This window comes from Hyaena hyaena, unplaced genomic scaffold (genome assembly GCF_003009895.1).
Source record: "Hyaena hyaena isolate Hyena2069 unplaced genomic scaffold, ASM300989v1 scaffold_407, whole genome shotgun sequence".
NCBI lineage: Eukaryota > Metazoa > Chordata > Mammalia > Carnivora > Hyaenidae > Hyaena > Hyaena hyaena.
In genome coordinates, this window is record NW_024081037.1 from 738344 (window position 1) to 757087 (window position 18744).

The following is an 18744-nucleotide window of genomic DNA, read 5'->3' on the forward strand; positions in this document are numbered from 1 at the left end:
AAAAAAAAAAAAAAAAAAAAAAAAAAAAAAAAGATCATACAGACCTTTACACAAAAAAACAATTTTAAGACTGCAATAAAACTGTAAAGGTATTGGAAGATGTGAACATATAAGCCAAAAAAAAAAAACAAAAAAAAAACCCAACCCTAAATATTGGGCTCTCTAACAATACTAGATATTACTCCATAAGAATTTCCAAAGAGAAGTCCTAAGGCTATTCACCAGCTCTTCACAAATTTAACATATCACAAATTGTAACAAGATGATCCTACTAAAGAGCAACTCTTCTACCTCAAAATATTATTTTCAGACTTTTTCAGTCTGAAAACAATTATTAAACTTACCAATAAACTCTAGACAATCTTTGTGGATGGCATTCTGTTCTGGCAAGTCTAAAATACCATCCCATGATGCCAAACTATCTCCTTTTCCTGCAACATTTAGAGCAATCTGTAAGAAAGATAAAAGCAATTAACTTTGTATGTCATTTTTCATTCTTAGAAAATATGCTGTAATAACGGAAATTCCTGAATTTTGAAATAATGACGCATACTTCAAAGATCACAAAGTAATGTATTTACACCCCACCAAATGCTGATCCCTTAAGTCATATCATAATGAACACAATTATTTTAAATTTCCCTACATTAAATTTCAATCCAGTGAATAGCATATACAAATGCATTTCAAGCAAACATCAATGCTATAGAATGAATGTTTGTGTCCTCCCACAAAATTCAGATGTTGAAACCTAATTCCCAATGAGATGTTATTTAGAGGTGAGGCCTTTGGGAGGTGATTAGGTCATGAGCATGGAGCCCTGATAACGGAATTAGTGCCTTCATAAAGGAGACCCCAGAGAGAGCCCCTATTCCTTTAGCCATGTGAAGACACATTAAGGAATTATGATTTTTAAAAACTTAATGGTATTATGCTTACTTTAAAAGTCTTTATCTTTTAGACTTTCATACTAAAGTATTTTAGTGCTACCAATGATTTGCTTTAAAATAATCTAGTGGGTAGGATGTGAAGGAAAGGATAGAGGTACTAATCAAACAAGACTGGCCAAATATTAACAGTTACAACTAAGTGATAGTTCTTGGGGGTTCATTATATAATTCTCTCTACTTTTGTATGTGTTTTAAATTTCTATAAAACATTCAGAATGCTATGTACAATTATCATTCCATTTCTGTTATATATGTGCAGAGAAAAAAAAATAAAAAGATATATACCAAGACATTATTATGTGTTTTACCCATAGGTGACAGACAGCAGATAGTTTTTATCTTATCTAATGCTTATATGTTCTAACAAACAGTATTTCTTTTGTAATCATAACAAAATCTTAATTTAAATTTAAAAAAGGATACATGCACTAGAGAACAGATGAAGAGGAAAATAAAGCAAATAAAATGTCCTATAATTCCAACACCCAGAGAGACTTGCCAGAACAGAATGCCATCCACCTTGTCTTTAACATAGCTGAGATAATTCCATGACTGCAATTATACATCCTATCTTACTCACTGGTTGAATTTTCCCATTTCATTAAACAATTTTCATAAATATCATGTCATGACTACAAAAGAAAAGCATTGCCCTTCAAAACCTGTATTATCAAATAACCAAACATAACAGAAACACACCATTTCAGTTAAGTTGCTCTGTTTGATAAATTCTCTAGATGCGACATGATCAGAAGATGATAAAATTTTCTGCAACTAAGACAAATGAACATAAAAATTCTCGAATGATATTCTTAAGTGATTACATTTTGTTTTAGTTTCCAGTTACTTTACCTTCCAAACTTTGGCCCTCAGATTAGCAGGTAGTGGTCTCCCCTGAATTATATTTCGTAAAGTTTCAAGATCACAACCTCCTGCTTCCAGAGCTTCTTCAAGATCTTTTTCCCTAAAAAACAAGTCCTGAATAGATCAATTCTACTTATTTTTCTTACTGAAGATTAATTTATAAGCACGGCCTGTTAAAGGCTGTGTATATGAAAGAAAGGTTCTCAGCAGCCAAAATGCAAGGCCGAGGCATACACAGCATTTTGTTTCCTTGAAAGGGTATCTCAGATTTCATGCAATTTACTCTTATCTTGCATTTACTTTTAACAACCTTAGTTATGTTTTCTAAAATTAAAGAAATTTATAAAGGGAAGACAGGGCAAGTAGGATGACAGCACTTAAAAGTCACGGTAATATTATTATTCACGGTAGTAGTAATGACTTACATTTTATAGAGCACTATCTATGTGCCAGGCACTGTTCCAAACACTGTCCATGTTTTATTTTAGTTCTCACAACAATCCTATGAAGTAACCACAATCATCACTGGCCCCCGTTTACATATGCAGAAGTTGAAGCAAAGAAGGATTATATGGTTTATGAATACTGGTCTAGTAAGTACTATAGCCAAGATTCCAATTTTAACAGTCTGTTCCAGAATTTATGTTGATATTATGCTAACTAGTGGTGAAGAGGAGAAATAATAAAATTCAGTGAAGAATTCAAAGCACTGCCGTATGGGAATACTTAGTACATAACTTATATAGATATCATGCCTAGAGCTGTGCCTAGCTTACAGGAAGTGCGCAATAAATGTCAGAGGAGCGAAGAAGTTCTAATGGCATCACAGTTTTATATATTAAAGAAAAACAATACATCATTGAGTACATGATCAAACGGTTATGTTCAGTCTACTAGGTTTAAAGAGAAAATTAAACATGAAATAAATTTTTATTTTTATTTTTATTTATACGGTTAAGAAGAATACATTTTTCAAAAACTTTCACAAACATTATGAATTGTTTTTTAGCCATGAAATAACCACTTAAAATAACTAATTCTCTCAGAATTCTCAAAAGCTGAGTTTCAGTCATTTTGTTTATAATATACAGTACATAAGAAATCTATACAAGTAAAAATCCATAACTCAGCCAGACAATTTCTAAAACTCTTTGAAGCAGCCTGAAGGAGCCTCCCACTATAATCAGGAAACCAAAACTTTGTCACATGGGGTGGGGGGGGGAGGGGAGGTTTTGAGTAAAATAATTTACTTCCATTCCACATTCTCTCAATAAGATAATGTAAATCTCCCCTAACTGATAGGATTCCAAGAATATTAGTTTAAATGTGTAAATTTAGTAAAGTGTTACCCTCTTAAGGGAATGGAATTAAATGATATATATATATATAATCACTTGGAATCATATTCAACACAAAAGTAGTGATCAAATTGAGAGACTTAACAAAGCTACTACAAATTCATAAGAAAAAGAAGATAACTAGTAACCATGCAAAAAACATTTTTTTTTCTTTTCCTATGTGGTCATCAAAGTGTTGGACGAGAAAGTGAGGGAAAGAGATTTCAAGTCTATTATTCAGACATGGTTCAGGCCTATAGTTGATAAATAATGGGGCTTAATCTATTTTCATCTAGTCAAAATGTATAAGAGAACCTGTTAGAATGTGAAAGATTGTTTGTAACCATGAAACAGAGAAAATTTAACATGATCTTTGAAAAATACCATATTTTTAATGATTAAATATGTAAATGAACTGAAAACACCATCACATGAAATAGAATTATTCTACCAAATAAATGAAGAACTAGAATTTTTCTATTTTTCAGTGCAAAAATTCTTGATTTCTTTTTGAAGTAACTTTGTCAAATCCCTTACTATTCCAGACAACAAGTTGGTATTCTGGGGCAAAATGCCCAACCATCAAATACTTTTTAAATCATAATAATGTACAAGCACATCCTTGTTGATACAGCTGCTGCTGTAGTCTTTGATGCTGCCCCCAGGGAACCACAAACATGGTTTCCAACAGTACAACCATGAGCAAGAAACCAGAAAATGCTCCAACTTAAGAAGGAAAAGGCATCTCTCACAAACTAAATAAAAGTAATTTTATCTTCTGAACAAGGTATCCAAAGTTCAGTTATCAGACCTTCAACATTACGAAAGTAGCAAAAGAGTTGAAAATAGTGAAGTTAAATAATTCACATAAGGGTCAAGTTCCTATCGAGAGATAGGAATCCTATAGCACTTAGCTCTCAAATAGAATTTTCCTTCCCCTAAACCAAGTTTCCTTCCACTTTTGAGCAAGCAAAACCTAACATTCAAAAGTAAGACACATGTCTGGTGGGGTATGATCGGGGAGGGTTGGGGAAAGTAAGTTTTTTAAAAAATCTTCTTTGATAATGGTGGCTTCTTACTAACCTCACAAGTAAAGTTTGGTAGAAATGTATTGGACATTCAGACAGGTCTTAAAATAGAAAAGTATAGGCCTTGTCCATTTATCCTAGTTAAATCTGAAAAAAAAAGTAACTGTCTACTTTGCTAGAAGGTTCAACGCAAAACAAATCCAAAGCTTTAGGGTTGCAAAGTAACAAATGCATCTCTTCCCAACTCTATGACACTGAAACCATACTATCTGTTAGTATGACACTATGGGTTACTACTGATGATCTATCAAGGACATATTTTCAAAACCTAAATAAAAAAAATAAAATTTCCCCTCACCTGATATTTTGTGGCAAAATCACCGAAGCATTGGAACCCAAGTTGCTTTACAATTATAACAAGGCAAACAACGTGACTAAATTCATATGAAGTTAATGTTTATTCAAACTAGCAACTGAATTTTTCTTCTTCAACCAAATGATGAGTAACTTCTAGCGTATGGAAGCATTTGCACAATCCAAGTTTAAGGGATATGATGGGGGAACATGAATTTTCAAGCACTACCAAATTAAATATGGATTTCTAAATACTCCTAAGATTAATAAATTCAATTTAAATTTTTGTACATGCTTATTTTCTGAATAAGCCTTACATGGAATCCATTTGAAATTATCATTTCTAAAAGCAACTAGGATTATGTATGTGGTGTTCCCAAAAGTCAGAAAGTCACAGAAAATCTGCCACTGGAGTAAAAAAAAATGTATAATATACTTTTTTTCTAAATTGTTTCCCCCCTAACCATGTTCTAAAAACTTTTCCCTGTAATTTAAAAATTTATGAAAATTTAACTGTACACACTCCAAACAGGAAGTGAAAATGAGACTTAGTTTATCTCTTAATTTTTTACAGGTATCTTTCTGCACTTAAACTCTACATCCATTATCAACCATTCTCCACTCCTCCCCACCATGCTCCCAGCCTCTGGCAACCACTGATTTACTTTCTGTCCCAACCCATTCTGGACATTTTATTTTATTTTTTAAAGTTTATTTATTTTTAAGTAATCTCTACACCCAACATGGGGCTCAAACTCATTACCTTGATAACAAGAGTCTCATGCTCTCCTAACTGAGCCAGTCAGGTGCCCCAATTCTGGACATTTTATATGTGGAATCTTATTTATGCAGTCTTTGTGTCTGGTTTCTTAGTATCATGTTTTCAAAGTCTATCTATGTTGTAGCATGTGTCAGCACATGTTTTTTATTGTTAAATAATATTCCACTGCATGTTATACTACATTTTATTTATCCATTCATCACTTAATGAACATTAGAGCTGTTTTAACTTTTTGGCTCTATGTCTCCTAATTTTGAAAATATATATCAATAGTTCAGCTGCTTAGGTGTATGATGCATATATATTATTTACCAATTATTTATTCTTAAGAAGGGCTGCAAGAATTTAAAAATCAATTATACTAAAACTTCACACCTCAGAGTGGCAGAAGCATCTTCACAGTTGGAGGGAAACAGCCTGGCAGGATCAAGGTACATGTATGTGAACTGGGGGAGATAAAATGGCATAGGCACAGAGGGGAAGGAACACTTTCTGTGGAGAGACAAAGGGAGAGAAAAAGAGAGGGATTGTGAAAGTGCAGCATCGAGTTAGCACAAAAGGAAAATCTCTCTGGACCCCAGACTGGGGAACGAGAAATACGAGAGTGCCAGTTTTTTGGAGGCTTTTTGTTTTTTAGGGTTTTTTTGTTTGATTGGTTGGTTTTTTTGCACACAGCCTTTGGAGCTGAAATTTGAAGGTTTCAGAAGTGATTGACTTTCTCTGGAGCACAGCCAGCAGCCCTGGCACACACTCCTGGGGAGAAGGGAGCCAGCCAGAGTGCATAGCCTGGTGTAGCGATCTCAGAGCACACAGGCAAGAACAGTCCCCTTCCCAGAGTACTCTGGGAAGAGGGCTATTGCCTCCCCAAGGACAAAAGACCCTGAAGGTACCAGACAAAAAGTCTTTTATCAGCAGGACTGTGAAACCCTACTCTGGAACAGGGGAGAGGAGCCACACAGAGCTGGGTCCTTTAGGACTCGGAAGTGAGTGCCTAGAAGGTGTGGGAGAACTGTAGAGCAGGGCAAGCTGACTGCCCTTGCTACTCTGAGGGCTGCCTGAACAGCGTGGGTTGAGATACCTAGTCTGGAGAGGAAAGACTGGGATGTTGCCATTCCCCCCGTCCCCCAACACCAACATGGCAGGACTTCAGAGAGCAGCACAGTGGCCCCCAACGGAGGCAGGACTCACTTACACCAAACCCCACCCCTCTGTGCCTGGCAACTGCTTATTTACTGAAACAAGACTGGCTGACCCAAGGCGGCTGACCTCTCCTCCAGACCAGCACAGCCACCTGTCCCAGGCACCAACGGACAACTGTTTCTTTTCCTTTTTCTTCTTCTTTCTTCCCTCTTTTTTCTTTTGAATCAGGCTCATAGTTTCTGATTTGTTTTTGGTGAAAAACAACAACTATATATGTGTATATATATATAATTTTATATATGCTTTTTAATTATTTAAATTTATATTATTTTTATATGTTAATAAATTTATTTTTATATATTTATATATAATAAATATATGTATTTTTTGATAAGGCATTTTTATTCTATTCTTTTTCCATATTTTCTCTTTTATTTTTATTTTCCTTCCTCTTTCTCTGGAATTAGCCTTGAAGATTTCTGATTCTCTATTTGGTTTTCTATTCTTCCCTTTCATTTTTCTCTTTTTATGGGATCAGGCTTCTCCCCCCCTTTCTTTTCCCAGAGTTACTTCAACAAAAAAAAAAAAATCAAAGCACACCTAGTTAAAGGTCCAAATTCTGCACCATCACAAGCAAAGAGGAGCTCTGCAAAGAGCTGAGCCTGCAAAGGGATAGAGCAGCCAAAACACAACAAGAGTGGATGTAACATACACCAAAAACCTTCCCAGAGTGCCAGACTCTGGTACTGGTGTATGACTCCTTTCTAATATAGTAGTACTCAATCAAAGGTGCAAGACACAGAACAAGCTTTTAAAACACACAAAGAACAGAAACTTAGCCAAAATGACAAAACGGAAGAATTCTTCCCTAAGAAAGGTCAAGAAGAAATCACAGAGCATTATTCAAAACAAACAATATATCTAAACAAGAATTAGAATAACAGTCATAAGACTAACAGCCGGGCTTAAAAAAAGCATAGAAGACATCAGAGAAACACTTGCTGCAAAGATCAAAGACCTAAGAACTAGTCAGGATGAACTGAAAAAATGCTCTGACTTGCAAAATAGATGGAAAAAGCAGAGGAGAGAATAGGTAAAATAGAAGATAAAATCATGGAAAATAATGAAGCTGAAAAAAATAGGGAAAGGAAATTACTAGTAATTCCATGAAACGAAACAATATCCATATCATAGGAGCCCCAGGAGAAGAAAAGAAAGGGGCAGAAGATTTATTTGAACAAATTATAGCTCAGAACTTCCCTAATCTGCAGAAGGAAACAGGCATCCAAGTCCTAGAGGCACAGTGAACTCCCTTCAAAATCAACAAAAACAGGGGCACCTGGGTAGCTCAGTCAGTTAAGCAGCCAACTTCAGCTCAGGTCATAATCTCGCATATTCGTGGGTTCGAGGCCCGCAAAGGGCTCTGTGCTCACAGCTCAGAGTCTGGAGCCTGCTTTGGATTCTGTGCCTCATTCTCTCTCTCCCCCTCCCCCTTGTGCTCTGTCTCTGAAAAATAAATGAACATTAAAAAAAGTTAAAAAAAATAGTAAAGTTGCTTTCTAAAAAAATATCAACAAAAACAGGTCAACACCATGACATATCACAGTGAAACTGGCAAAATACATAGATAAAGAGAGAATTCTGAAAGCAGGTAAGGACAAAAGGTCCTTAACCTTCAAAAGTAGACACATAAGGTTAGCAGCAGACCTGTCCACTGAAACTTGGCAGGTCAGAAGGGAGTAGCAGGAAATATTCAATGTGCTGAATAGGAAAAGTGTGCAGCCAAGAATCCTCTATCTGGCAAGGCTGTCACTCAGAATAGGAGAGAGATGAGGGAGAGATAAAGGCTTTCCCAGAGAAACAAAAACTGAAGGAGTTCATGACCAGTAAATCTTCAAATTATCCTAAGGGGGACTCTGTGAGTGGAAAGCAGCAAAGACTACAAAAGACCAGAGGCATCACAAAAAACAATAAATCTACAAATAACACAATGGCAATAAATTAATATCTTTCAATAACCACTCTGAATATAAATGGACTAAATGCCCCAATCAAAAGACATAGATATCAGAACGGATTAAAAATAAAAAAGTAAGATCCGCCTATATGCTGCCTATAGGGCTCATTTTAGACATAAGGACATCTATTTGAAAGTGAGAGGATGGAGAACCATCTATCATGCTAACGGACATCAAAAGAAAGCCATACTTGTATCAGACAAACGAGATTTTAAAACAAATACCTGTAACAAGAGATGAAGAAAGGCAATATATCATAATTAAGGGGTCTACCCATCAAGAAGAGCTAACAATTATAAATATCTATGCCCTCAACATGAAGGCTCCCAAATATATAAACTGATTAGTCACAAACATAAGCAAACATCAATTATACTACAGTAACTGTAAAAGACTTTAATATTCCACTTATAGCAATGGACAGATTATCCAGGCAGAAAATCAACAAGAAAATAATGACTCTGAATGACACACTGGACCAGATGTACTTAACAGGTATATTTGAAACATTTCATCCTAAAGCAACAGAATACACACTCTTAGAGAGTGTTCCATATTGGGTCACCAAACAGCCCTCCACAGGTACAAAAAGACTGAAATCATACCATGCATATTTTCACATCACAATGCTATGAAACTTGAAATCAACCACAAGAAAAAAGTAGGAAAGTCCCCAAATACATGGAGGTAAAACTTCACAACTATAAGGATGGCTATTATTAAAAAAATAAAAAAATAAAAAAAAATAAAAGAAGTGTTGGTGAGGATATGGAGAAAGTGAAAAACCCTGGGCACTGTTGGTGGGAATGTAAAATGGTGTAGCCACTATGGAAAACAGTATGCCTATTCCTCCCCAAATTACTGTATGATCCAGCAATTCCTCTTCTGGTTATATACCCAAAAGAAGTAAAAGCAGGGACTCAAAGAGATATTTGTAAGTCCACATTCATAACAGCATTTTTCACAGTACCCAAAGGTTAAAGCAACGCAAATATCCTTCAGTGGATAAATGAAATGGAATAAACACACACACACACACACACACACACACACACACACGCAGACGCACACGCACACATGAATATTATTCAGCCTTAGAAAGGAAGGAAACTGACACATTTACGACATGGATGAATCTTGTGTACACTTTGCTAAGTGAAATAAGCCAGTCACAAAAAGACAAATACTGTACTTATTTGAGGTACCTACAATAGTCCAAATCACAAGGGCAGGAAAAAAACCCAAAACAGTAGTCATTAGGGACCGGAAGTGGGTCAGGGGTATGGCAATATCCATTAGAAAAAGAGAGAAAATTGTAAAAGGTGGCTACTTCAGAGAAATGAGATAGGAAGGGCATTTACTTTGCACATAGCATTAGTAAATCTTGAAAAATATATAAATATAAGTTTATTTATTTTGAAACAGAGAGACAGAGCAAGGAAGGGGCAGAGAAAGAAGGAGAGAGAGAATCCCAAGCAGGCTTTACACTGCCAATGCAGAGCCCAACGCGGGGCTCAAACCCACAAACCATGAGATCATGCCCTGAGATGAAGTCAAGAGTCAGACACTTAACCACGGAGCCATCCAAGTGCCCCAAGCTTGAGTATATTCATAATATGTATTATATTTGTATGTACTGCTTGAGTAATTTAAATACCTATGGATTCCTTTTTAACATTTATATCCTTTCAATCAACAAAAATTGAGAATGAGTAAAATGATTCAGTTAAAAGCATGTTCAAAGCAGTGCTTATTATAACCATGAAAACAACAAGGTAGCTATCTTAAAATGAGGAACTGATACAATGGAATACTACATGGCAATGAGAAAGAATGAAATCTGGCCATGTGTAGCAACATGGATGGAACTTGAGGGTGTTATGCTGAGGGAAGTAAGTCAGGCAGAGAAGAACAGATACCTTATGTTTGCACATATAGGTGGATTAGGAGGAACTTAACGAGGACCATGGGGGAGGAGAAGAGGAAAAATAGTTGGAGAGAGGGAGGGAGGCAAACCATGAGAGACTCTTGAATGATGAGAACAAACTGAAGGTTGATGGCGGTGGGGGAGAGGGGAAGGGGGGTTATGGGCATGGGGGAGGGCACTTTTTGGGATGACCACTGGGTGTTGTATGGAAACCAACTGGACAATAAACTATTTTAAAAAAATAAAATGCAAATTAAGGAGTTAGAAGGTGATGGGGTAGGTTCTTAAGTATGGACAAGACCTAAGGATGAGTTCTCAAGGACAACAGAGATATAGAGTAGATCAGTATGGAGATTCAGGGAATGGAGTTGTGGCCCCTTAGGAGTTAATGATTAACTTTCCCAGTGGTTAATACCCTCATTTACACGGAGTCACACATTACTCATGGATGGTTTTTCCTTTGAGCCCATGTGCAAAGCTCTTGCTTGTGTGAGATGCCCCTTCAAAATTAACATTACTGTTATGTCACAAGTAGAAAATTGAGTAATCAGCACTCTATCCCTCTCTCACTCCTCTATGAGACTTTGCGGTGGAGGGTGTGCCTGGGGTGTGTGTGGCCCTTGTACCCGGCACTCGGTAACCGGTGGCAACAAGTGGCTGGCCTGACCTTTCCCCATACTTAGATCTTCAAGAACTTTCATTGTCCAAAAGTGATTCGATGAAGTTGTTCTTCTTCAGTAGACTCTACTTGAAATGTACTACATGCTTTATAAGAGAACTAAAACATAAAACAGAATTCAAAAATTGTAAGTAATTTTTGTTTCTTGTGTGAAATCATCTGAAAGTCATCCTTGGTAACAGGTTTGTGAATATGATCATAATTATGATTATATTTTTATTTTCATCCTAATGAAGTAGTAGGTTCTTGGTGTTATCCATTGGTTAAATTGCCTTACATGGTAAAAGTGACTTTGTATTCAAGAGTCACTTACGGTTTGCCTCGCTCCCCCTCCCCTCCACCTGGGTGGCTCAGTTGGTTGAGCGTCCAACTTCAGCTCAGGTCATGATTTCATGGCTTGTGGGTTCAAGCCCCACATCGGGCTCTGTGCTAACAGCTCAGAGCCTGGCTCCTGCTTTGGATTCTATGTCTCCCTCTCTTTCTCTCCCCTCCCTGCTCATGCTCTTTCTTGCTCTCAAAAATAAACAAACAAACAATAAATGAAATGTTTATTTTAAGCAGAGTGCTTACAGAACAGTTTTAATTTGGAGGGGGTATTATTGTAGTTTAAAATGAGCAAATATTTGCAGAGAGAAAGAAACAAGAATGATAATAATTCCTACTTCAAACATATATGTCTTTGTTTAAAGTATTAAGTAGCTACTACTCAGGAAACAATACTTCACATAATCAGTAAGAAGAAAACAATGTGGCATTTGTGCCACTTACGTATTTTAGTTCTCCCTTACTGAATAATGAAAGTGTCAAAAAGAGAAAGAAGTTGAACCTATAATGACAACAAACCTCCTTTTTTAAAGGTGTACATAATATAATAAACTCAGAAGGAAGTTAAAAGGTGTAAAAATATTTTCTATTCTTGAGCATGAAAGAAAATTAGTTTCATGATCCCTGTGGATGGAGTTAAGGGTAGAGGACAGAAGGATGGCATAAAGTAGTTAAAAGAACTTTCACGTGGCTTCACTTTTTGTCCTCCATGGTAACTCCATGGTCTAAGACCTTAAGCACATTCTTAACACCCTGAATGTATTTCCTTTGTCTTCCTGCCAAATTCAGAAAGCTATAAATTTTTAGCATTGGGTTAATCTAACCAATTCTGCCTTCCTTTGTTCCTATAGTCTGCTCAATAAAGACTTCATGGGAAAATAAATTAAGACAAGTTTATGACATTATCATAAATTCACTAATTACTCTATCTGCTTGGCATCAATGCTGGCTGAAATTTCCTATTCACCAGTTTCTTCAGAACTCTTACACAGTCACTTTACCTCAAGTGATATTACTTCTGACTTGAAAGAAAAAACATAGGCCAGGAGGCTTCTCTTCCCTTTGATCTCAGTCCCTCTCCAAAAACAAACATAAACAACTTGTCATCATCTCCAAGGATCATTTCTGTCTTTCCTCTATACACAGACGTCTACAAATTCTTTCTCTAGTCTAACAGTGGTACCTCTGCCTAGGTCTTCTCTTAACCTGAACTCCCCTCTGAAGCCATGTGCCACCAATTATCCCCTCTCGCCTATCTCCCACTGGTTCTGTCCTCTGAGAAAATATGCTCAGTATCTCCATTAGAAACATCATCAACAACAACCAGAAAAGCTCCTTCAAGCTTTTCTTTCCATTTAGTTCCCAAACTCTTGGTTGTTCCTTTCATAGCCAACCTTTCTGAAAGAATTCTTGAAAATATACATCATTACTTCTCCCTCATCTTCCCCTCAATTCCCCCTCTTCTACTCTACTCCCCATCATTTCTCCTCCTTCTTTTACCCAACCATTCCATAGGGACTCTCCTTATGTCCCTAACATAGGGACATATGTTCCTTCCTTCCTAACATCTAAATCTTTACCCTGACTTAACTTTTTCAAGGCATCTGACAACTCTTCTTTCTCAAAAAGAAGAAAAAAAGATATACAAACGATGAATAAGTACATGAAAAGGCATTAAATATCATTAGCCCTTAGGAAAACTCAAATCAAAACCATAATGAGATACCATTTTCACAATCACAAGGACAGCTAGTATCAAAAGACATAAGTGTTGACAATGATGCGGAGATTGTGGAACCTTCAGACATTCCTGGCAGGAATGTAAAATGGTGCTGCCATTTTGGAAATTGGCTTGACAGATCCTCCAAAAGGTTAAACATAAAGTTACTGTATGACCCAACAATTCTACTCTCAAGTACAAACCAAAAGAACTCAAAATATACACCCATACAAAAACTTACACACAAACAATAATGACACACTACATTTCACACCCACTAAACAGGACAAGGATGTGGAGAAATTACAATCCTTGAGCACTGCTAGTGGAACGTAACATGGTGCAGCCACTGTGGAAAAGTTTGGCAGTTCCTTAAAAGGTTACAGAGAATTGGGGCGCCTGGGTGGCTTAGTCGGTTAAGCATCCGACTTTCGCTTAGGTCATGATCTCGCGGTTCGTGGGTTCGAGCCCCGCGTCAGGCTCTGTGCTGACTGCCAGCCCAGAGTCTGGAGCCTGTTTCAGAGTCTGTGACTCCCTCTCTCTCTGACCCTCCCCTGCTCACGCTGTCTCTCTCTCTCTCCTAGAAATAAACATTAAAAAAAATTAAAAAAAAAAAAAGTTACAGAGAATTACCATATAATCTAGCTATTCCACTTCTGGGTATGTACCCAGAACTAAAACCAAGGACTCAAACAGTATATGAATATATCCATGTTCACAGCAGCATTATTCACAATAGCCAAAAAGTGGAAACAACCCAAGTAAACAAAATATGGTATACAAATACACAAAATATTAATCATCCTTAAAAAGAAGAAAATTATGACACATGGTACAAGGATGAACTCTGAAAACAAATGCTAAGCAAAACAAACTAGTCACAAATGATTAAAAACTGTATGATTACATTTATATTAGGTACCTAAAGTAGGCAAATTCACAGAGACAGCAATTATAAGTTACCAGGGGGTAGAGGTAGGAGCAGTGAATGGGAAGTTCTTGTTTGTTATAGAGTTTCTGCCTGGGATGATGAAAAATTCTGAAAATGGATAGTGGTGAGGATAGTTGAACATATCTATGAATATACTTACTGTCACTGAACTGTACATCTTAAAATGGTAAAATTTAATGTTATATATATTTTACCACATAAAAAGACAATAAAAAACTTGTACATAAATGCTTATGACAGTATTATTTGTAATGGTCAAAAAGGAGAAGGAATCCGAATGTCCATTACCTGATGAATAAATAAAATGCAATATATTCATATAATGGAATATTACCCAGCAATAAAAAGGAATGAAGTGTAACATTGATAAAAAGTCCTGAAAACATTGCACTAAGTGAAAGAAACCAGACATAAAGGTCACATACTGTATGGTTCCATTCACATGAAATGTCCAAAGTAGGCAAATGTATAGAGACAGAAAGTAGAACAGTGGTTGTCAGGGGTCTGGGGTGACAAAGGAATGAGAGTGACAGCTAATGGGTAGGGGGTTTCTTTTTGGAGTTATGAGAATAGTCTAAACAGACGTCACAGTGAGGACTGCCTAACACTTCAAATATACTAATACCACTGAACTGTACGTGCACTTCAAATGGGTGACTTTTATGGTATATAAATTATATTTCAATAAAAATGTTACAAAGGAAGTAATTGCGTCAGAAAAAGTTAAGGGACACTTTAACTCAGGACTTTAAAATGAAGCTACTGTGGCAAACCCTCATTTACACTCAATGAAGGAGTGTGCCGTAGAAGGGTTCAAGGCACACCCGAGGATAAGGGGTAAGAGCCTGTCTTGCCTCTAACTCCTCGAGCTGACAGCAGTACATGTTAACTACCATCGTGGGAAAGGAAAGAACTCCTAAACATTTGCCATGGCAGCTCAGTAGCAAGACCACCAAGAAACTGAGGATATAAAGGCTTAGAGTATACAATCTGAAATCAGTAAATGTGACATCAGACCCTATACAATTAACAGCTGTGTGACCTAGGATACACGCTTATATACAAACCTATACAAGCTTATTCTTCATCTATAAAATGGGGACAGTACCAGATACCAATGAATCAAAAGAGGTGGGAAGTATTCAAACAGCATATGAATTATCTTCTGTTCTACCAGAGTATCCCTCCCTGTCCTTTCCAATCCATCTTAATGCCTACAGCCTGCATGAATCTGTCCTTTTCAACTTTCTTTTTTTGGATAGCATCCATAGGCACTAAAGCCGCCACTGTTTTCCAAAGGAAAAGAGTGTCAGTAAGTTGTTCACATGAACCATTTTAGGGTACATGTGACACAAATCCCAAGCCAAATGAGCCGATAATAAAACATGGAGAAAGCTACCCTTTTAAGACAAGAGAAAACATGAATGTAGGAACACTAAAGTCACACTTCATTTAGTTAAGAATAAGTATTTAGAGACAAAATTAGCACTCAATAAATGGTTTTTAAAGGAATAGAAAACAGTCATACAAAATAATGAAGCTAGCCCTAAAATAAAGCAATTAGAAATCATTCCCAACAACTTACTAGATGGTCTGTATGATTTTCCATGGCTTACTCAACTTACAACACAATGTCATCTGAGCATATGGAAATAAGTTTCTAACACACTTTATTTTTTTAACATTTATTCACTTTTGAGAGACAGAGACAGAAAGAGACAGAGTGTGAGCAGGAGAGTGGCAGAGAGAGAGGGAGACACAGAATCTGAAGCAAGCTCAGAGCCTGACGCGGGGCTTGAACTCATGACGCCAGATCATGACCTGAGCCGAAGTAGGATGCTTAACCAACTGAGCTATCCAGGCGACCCCCCTAAAACACTTTAGATAGGATGTTCTCTGGGACTGAAAATAAATATTCTTAATTCATGAAGCCTCTATCAAGTAAACAAATCCATTTCATTAATTTTCCAAATTCTTAAAATCTAACCCTTTTCTGTAACTAAAAAAAAAAAGATTGTAGTAATTCAAAATGACAAGGGACCTAAAATGTATGTTAATTACCTAAACTTCAACAAGTACAGAGAAACTACAGAGAAAAATAAATGCCAATATTTAAAAATTAATTTTGTGTCTTAAAATGATTTAGGTCTAAGATATATTACTGTTTGATTAAAATAAAAATTTAAAAGCTGCACTGCTGAGGAAATCAATAAAAAGCCCAAAGCCTGCTATGTAAACATCCTAAACATGCGATTTCTACTGCATAGATATTACTCAAACTTCTGAGTTTGGTAGCAGTATTAAACAGAGCCAAAAGATAAAATGGACTCAGAACTTCTAGCATTCAAAGACATAAAAACAATATAGCCTGTGATTATTCTCCTTTGCTCAAATATTTCCAACACATTTGCTTATTCAACAAGTCCTATACATGACCTACTCCCTTTCAAAAAGTCATCTCTGTGGCACCTGGGTGGCTCAGTTGGTTAAGCATCTGACTGTTGGTTTCAGCTCAGGTCATGATCTCACAGTTCATGAGCTCAAGCCTCACATCCGGGCTCCACACTGACAGCAAGGAGCCTGCTTGGGATTCTCTCCCTCCCTCTCTCTCTCTCTGCCCCTCCCATGCTTGCACTCTCTCTAAGTAAATAAAGTTCTCTCTCTCCTTCCTTTTACAGTTCAATTCCCTGAAAATGGTAGTCATCATTCATCTCTACTTACTCTCTCCGCATTCACTCAAATCCTTCATCCCTCCACTAAAACTGCTCCAAAAAGTCATCAGCCATCTTAGTCCTTGTCCTCTTTACACATCTGCAAAGTTAGATTCTCTCCTTAAAACACTCTCCTTCAGTTCACAGTAATTTTCTTATACCTCTCTCTAACCCCTGTTCTGAATTCTTTCCTTCCCTGCCAAAAGTACTGTTGTATTCAAACCTTCAATAAATATATATTGAACACCACTACCCGCTAGCCACTGTGTGAGGTTCTGAAGATCTAGCGTGAACAAAAAGTCCTGTTCTCAGGGTGCCTGGGTGGCTCAGTTGGTTGAGCATTCAACTTTGGCTCAGGTCATGGTCTCACTGCTCATGGGTTTGAGCTTCACATTGGGTTCTGTGCTGACAGCTCAGAGTCTGAAGCCTGCTTCAGATTCTGTGTATTCCTCTCTCCCTCAATCATGCTCTGTCTCTCTCTCTCAAAAATAAATAAACATGAAAAAAATTTTTTTCTTTAAAAAGTCATGCTCCCATGTAGCCTATATTCTAGCTGGCTATTCCAAGGTTTTATCACATGTCCTATTATCTAAAACCCACTGGACAAAGGTGGGAGCAGCTCCTTCTGAAGTGTAGTCTGTTGGGATTTGTTTGGAATGTAAATCACTACCAGCACAGGTTAAACCATGACAGGCCAGCTTGCCCATGTTTACATTACACCTCTGATCAATTATTTAAAACTCAAAAATGACCAGCTAACTAGTTGCAAGCACCAACAGACTGTGTAACAGTGTCAAGCTGCACATATTACGTTGTGGTTTCATGACTGGCTTTCTGTCATCTTATTTTTGGCTATTTCTTAATGCCCAGGTCATGAGACATCAGCATCGAAAACACTGCCTAAACTTATTTTGCTGTTGTTTGCACAATGGTTACAAATTACTACCATACCAATATTCCTTAATTAGTTCCTAAATATTTTGTGACATTTGATAGAAATGGAAATAAGACAACTTTGTTACACATTCACTTGTACAGTAGATACAGATGAAGTTTAGTGACCATAATGTACTACATAACTTTTTATTTATTTTTTCATTTTCTTAATGTATTTAAATCCAAGTTAATTAGCATATAGTGTAATCATGATTTCAGGAGTAGAATTTAGTGACTCATCACTTACATATAATACCCATTGCTCATCCCAACAAATGCCCTCCTTAATGCCCATCTCTCATTTAGCTCATCCCCTCACCCAAGCTCCCTCCAGCAACCCTCAGTTTGTTCTCTGTATAAGAGTCTCACATAGTTTGCCTCCCTCTCTCTTTTTATCTTGTTTTTCCTTCTCTTCCTCTATGTTTACCTGTTTTGTTTCTTAAATTCCACATGAGTGAAATCATGTGATATTTACCTTTCTCTGGCTTATTTTTTATTTTTTTTTAATTAAAAAAATTTTTTTTAATGTTTTATTTATTTCTAGGAGAGAGAGACAGCATGAGCAGGGGAGGGTCAGAGAGAGAGGAAGACACAGAATTTTTTTGAAACAGGCTCCAGGCTCTGAGATGGCGGTCAGCACAGAGCCCAACGCGGGGCTCGAACCCACGAACCGTGAGATCATGACCTGAGCGAAAGTCAGACGCTTAACCGAAGCCACCTAGGCGCCCCTGACTTATTTTTTTAAAGTAAGCTCTATGAGGGGCTTGAACTCATGAGCCTGAGACCAAGAATCACATGCTCTACCAAATGAGCCAGCCAGGTGCCTCATGTGTAACTTATTTTTAAATATCAATCTCAAACCACCAAAACTTCCTAACAAATACTATGAGACACATTAAGAAATGACCACAACACCTTACAATCTACGAGAGGACAATCTGGTAATTGTGAAATCTTTTTTTTTTTTTTAATTTTTTTTATTTTTTTATTTTTTTTAATGTTTTATTTATTTTTAGGAGAGAG

General features: G+C 36.8%; 1 protein-coding gene across 2 annotated transcripts in view; it reads right to left on the minus strand.

Annotated features, from left to right (window-relative positions):
- TBC1D23 (TBC1 domain family member 23) overlaps window positions 1–18744 on the minus strand; it is a 64098-nt gene that overhangs the window by 36248 nt on the left and 9106 nt on the right. For both annotated transcript variants that reach the window (XM_039251954.1, XM_039251953.1), the window contains exons 2-3: window positions 1803–1914; window positions 345–450 (exon numbers count right to left, since the gene is read on the minus strand). In XM_039251954.1, the coding sequence (XP_039107885.1) occupies window positions 345–450; window positions 1803–1914 (218 nt within the window). The remainder of the gene's footprint in view (window positions 1–344; window positions 451–1802; window positions 1915–18744) is intronic.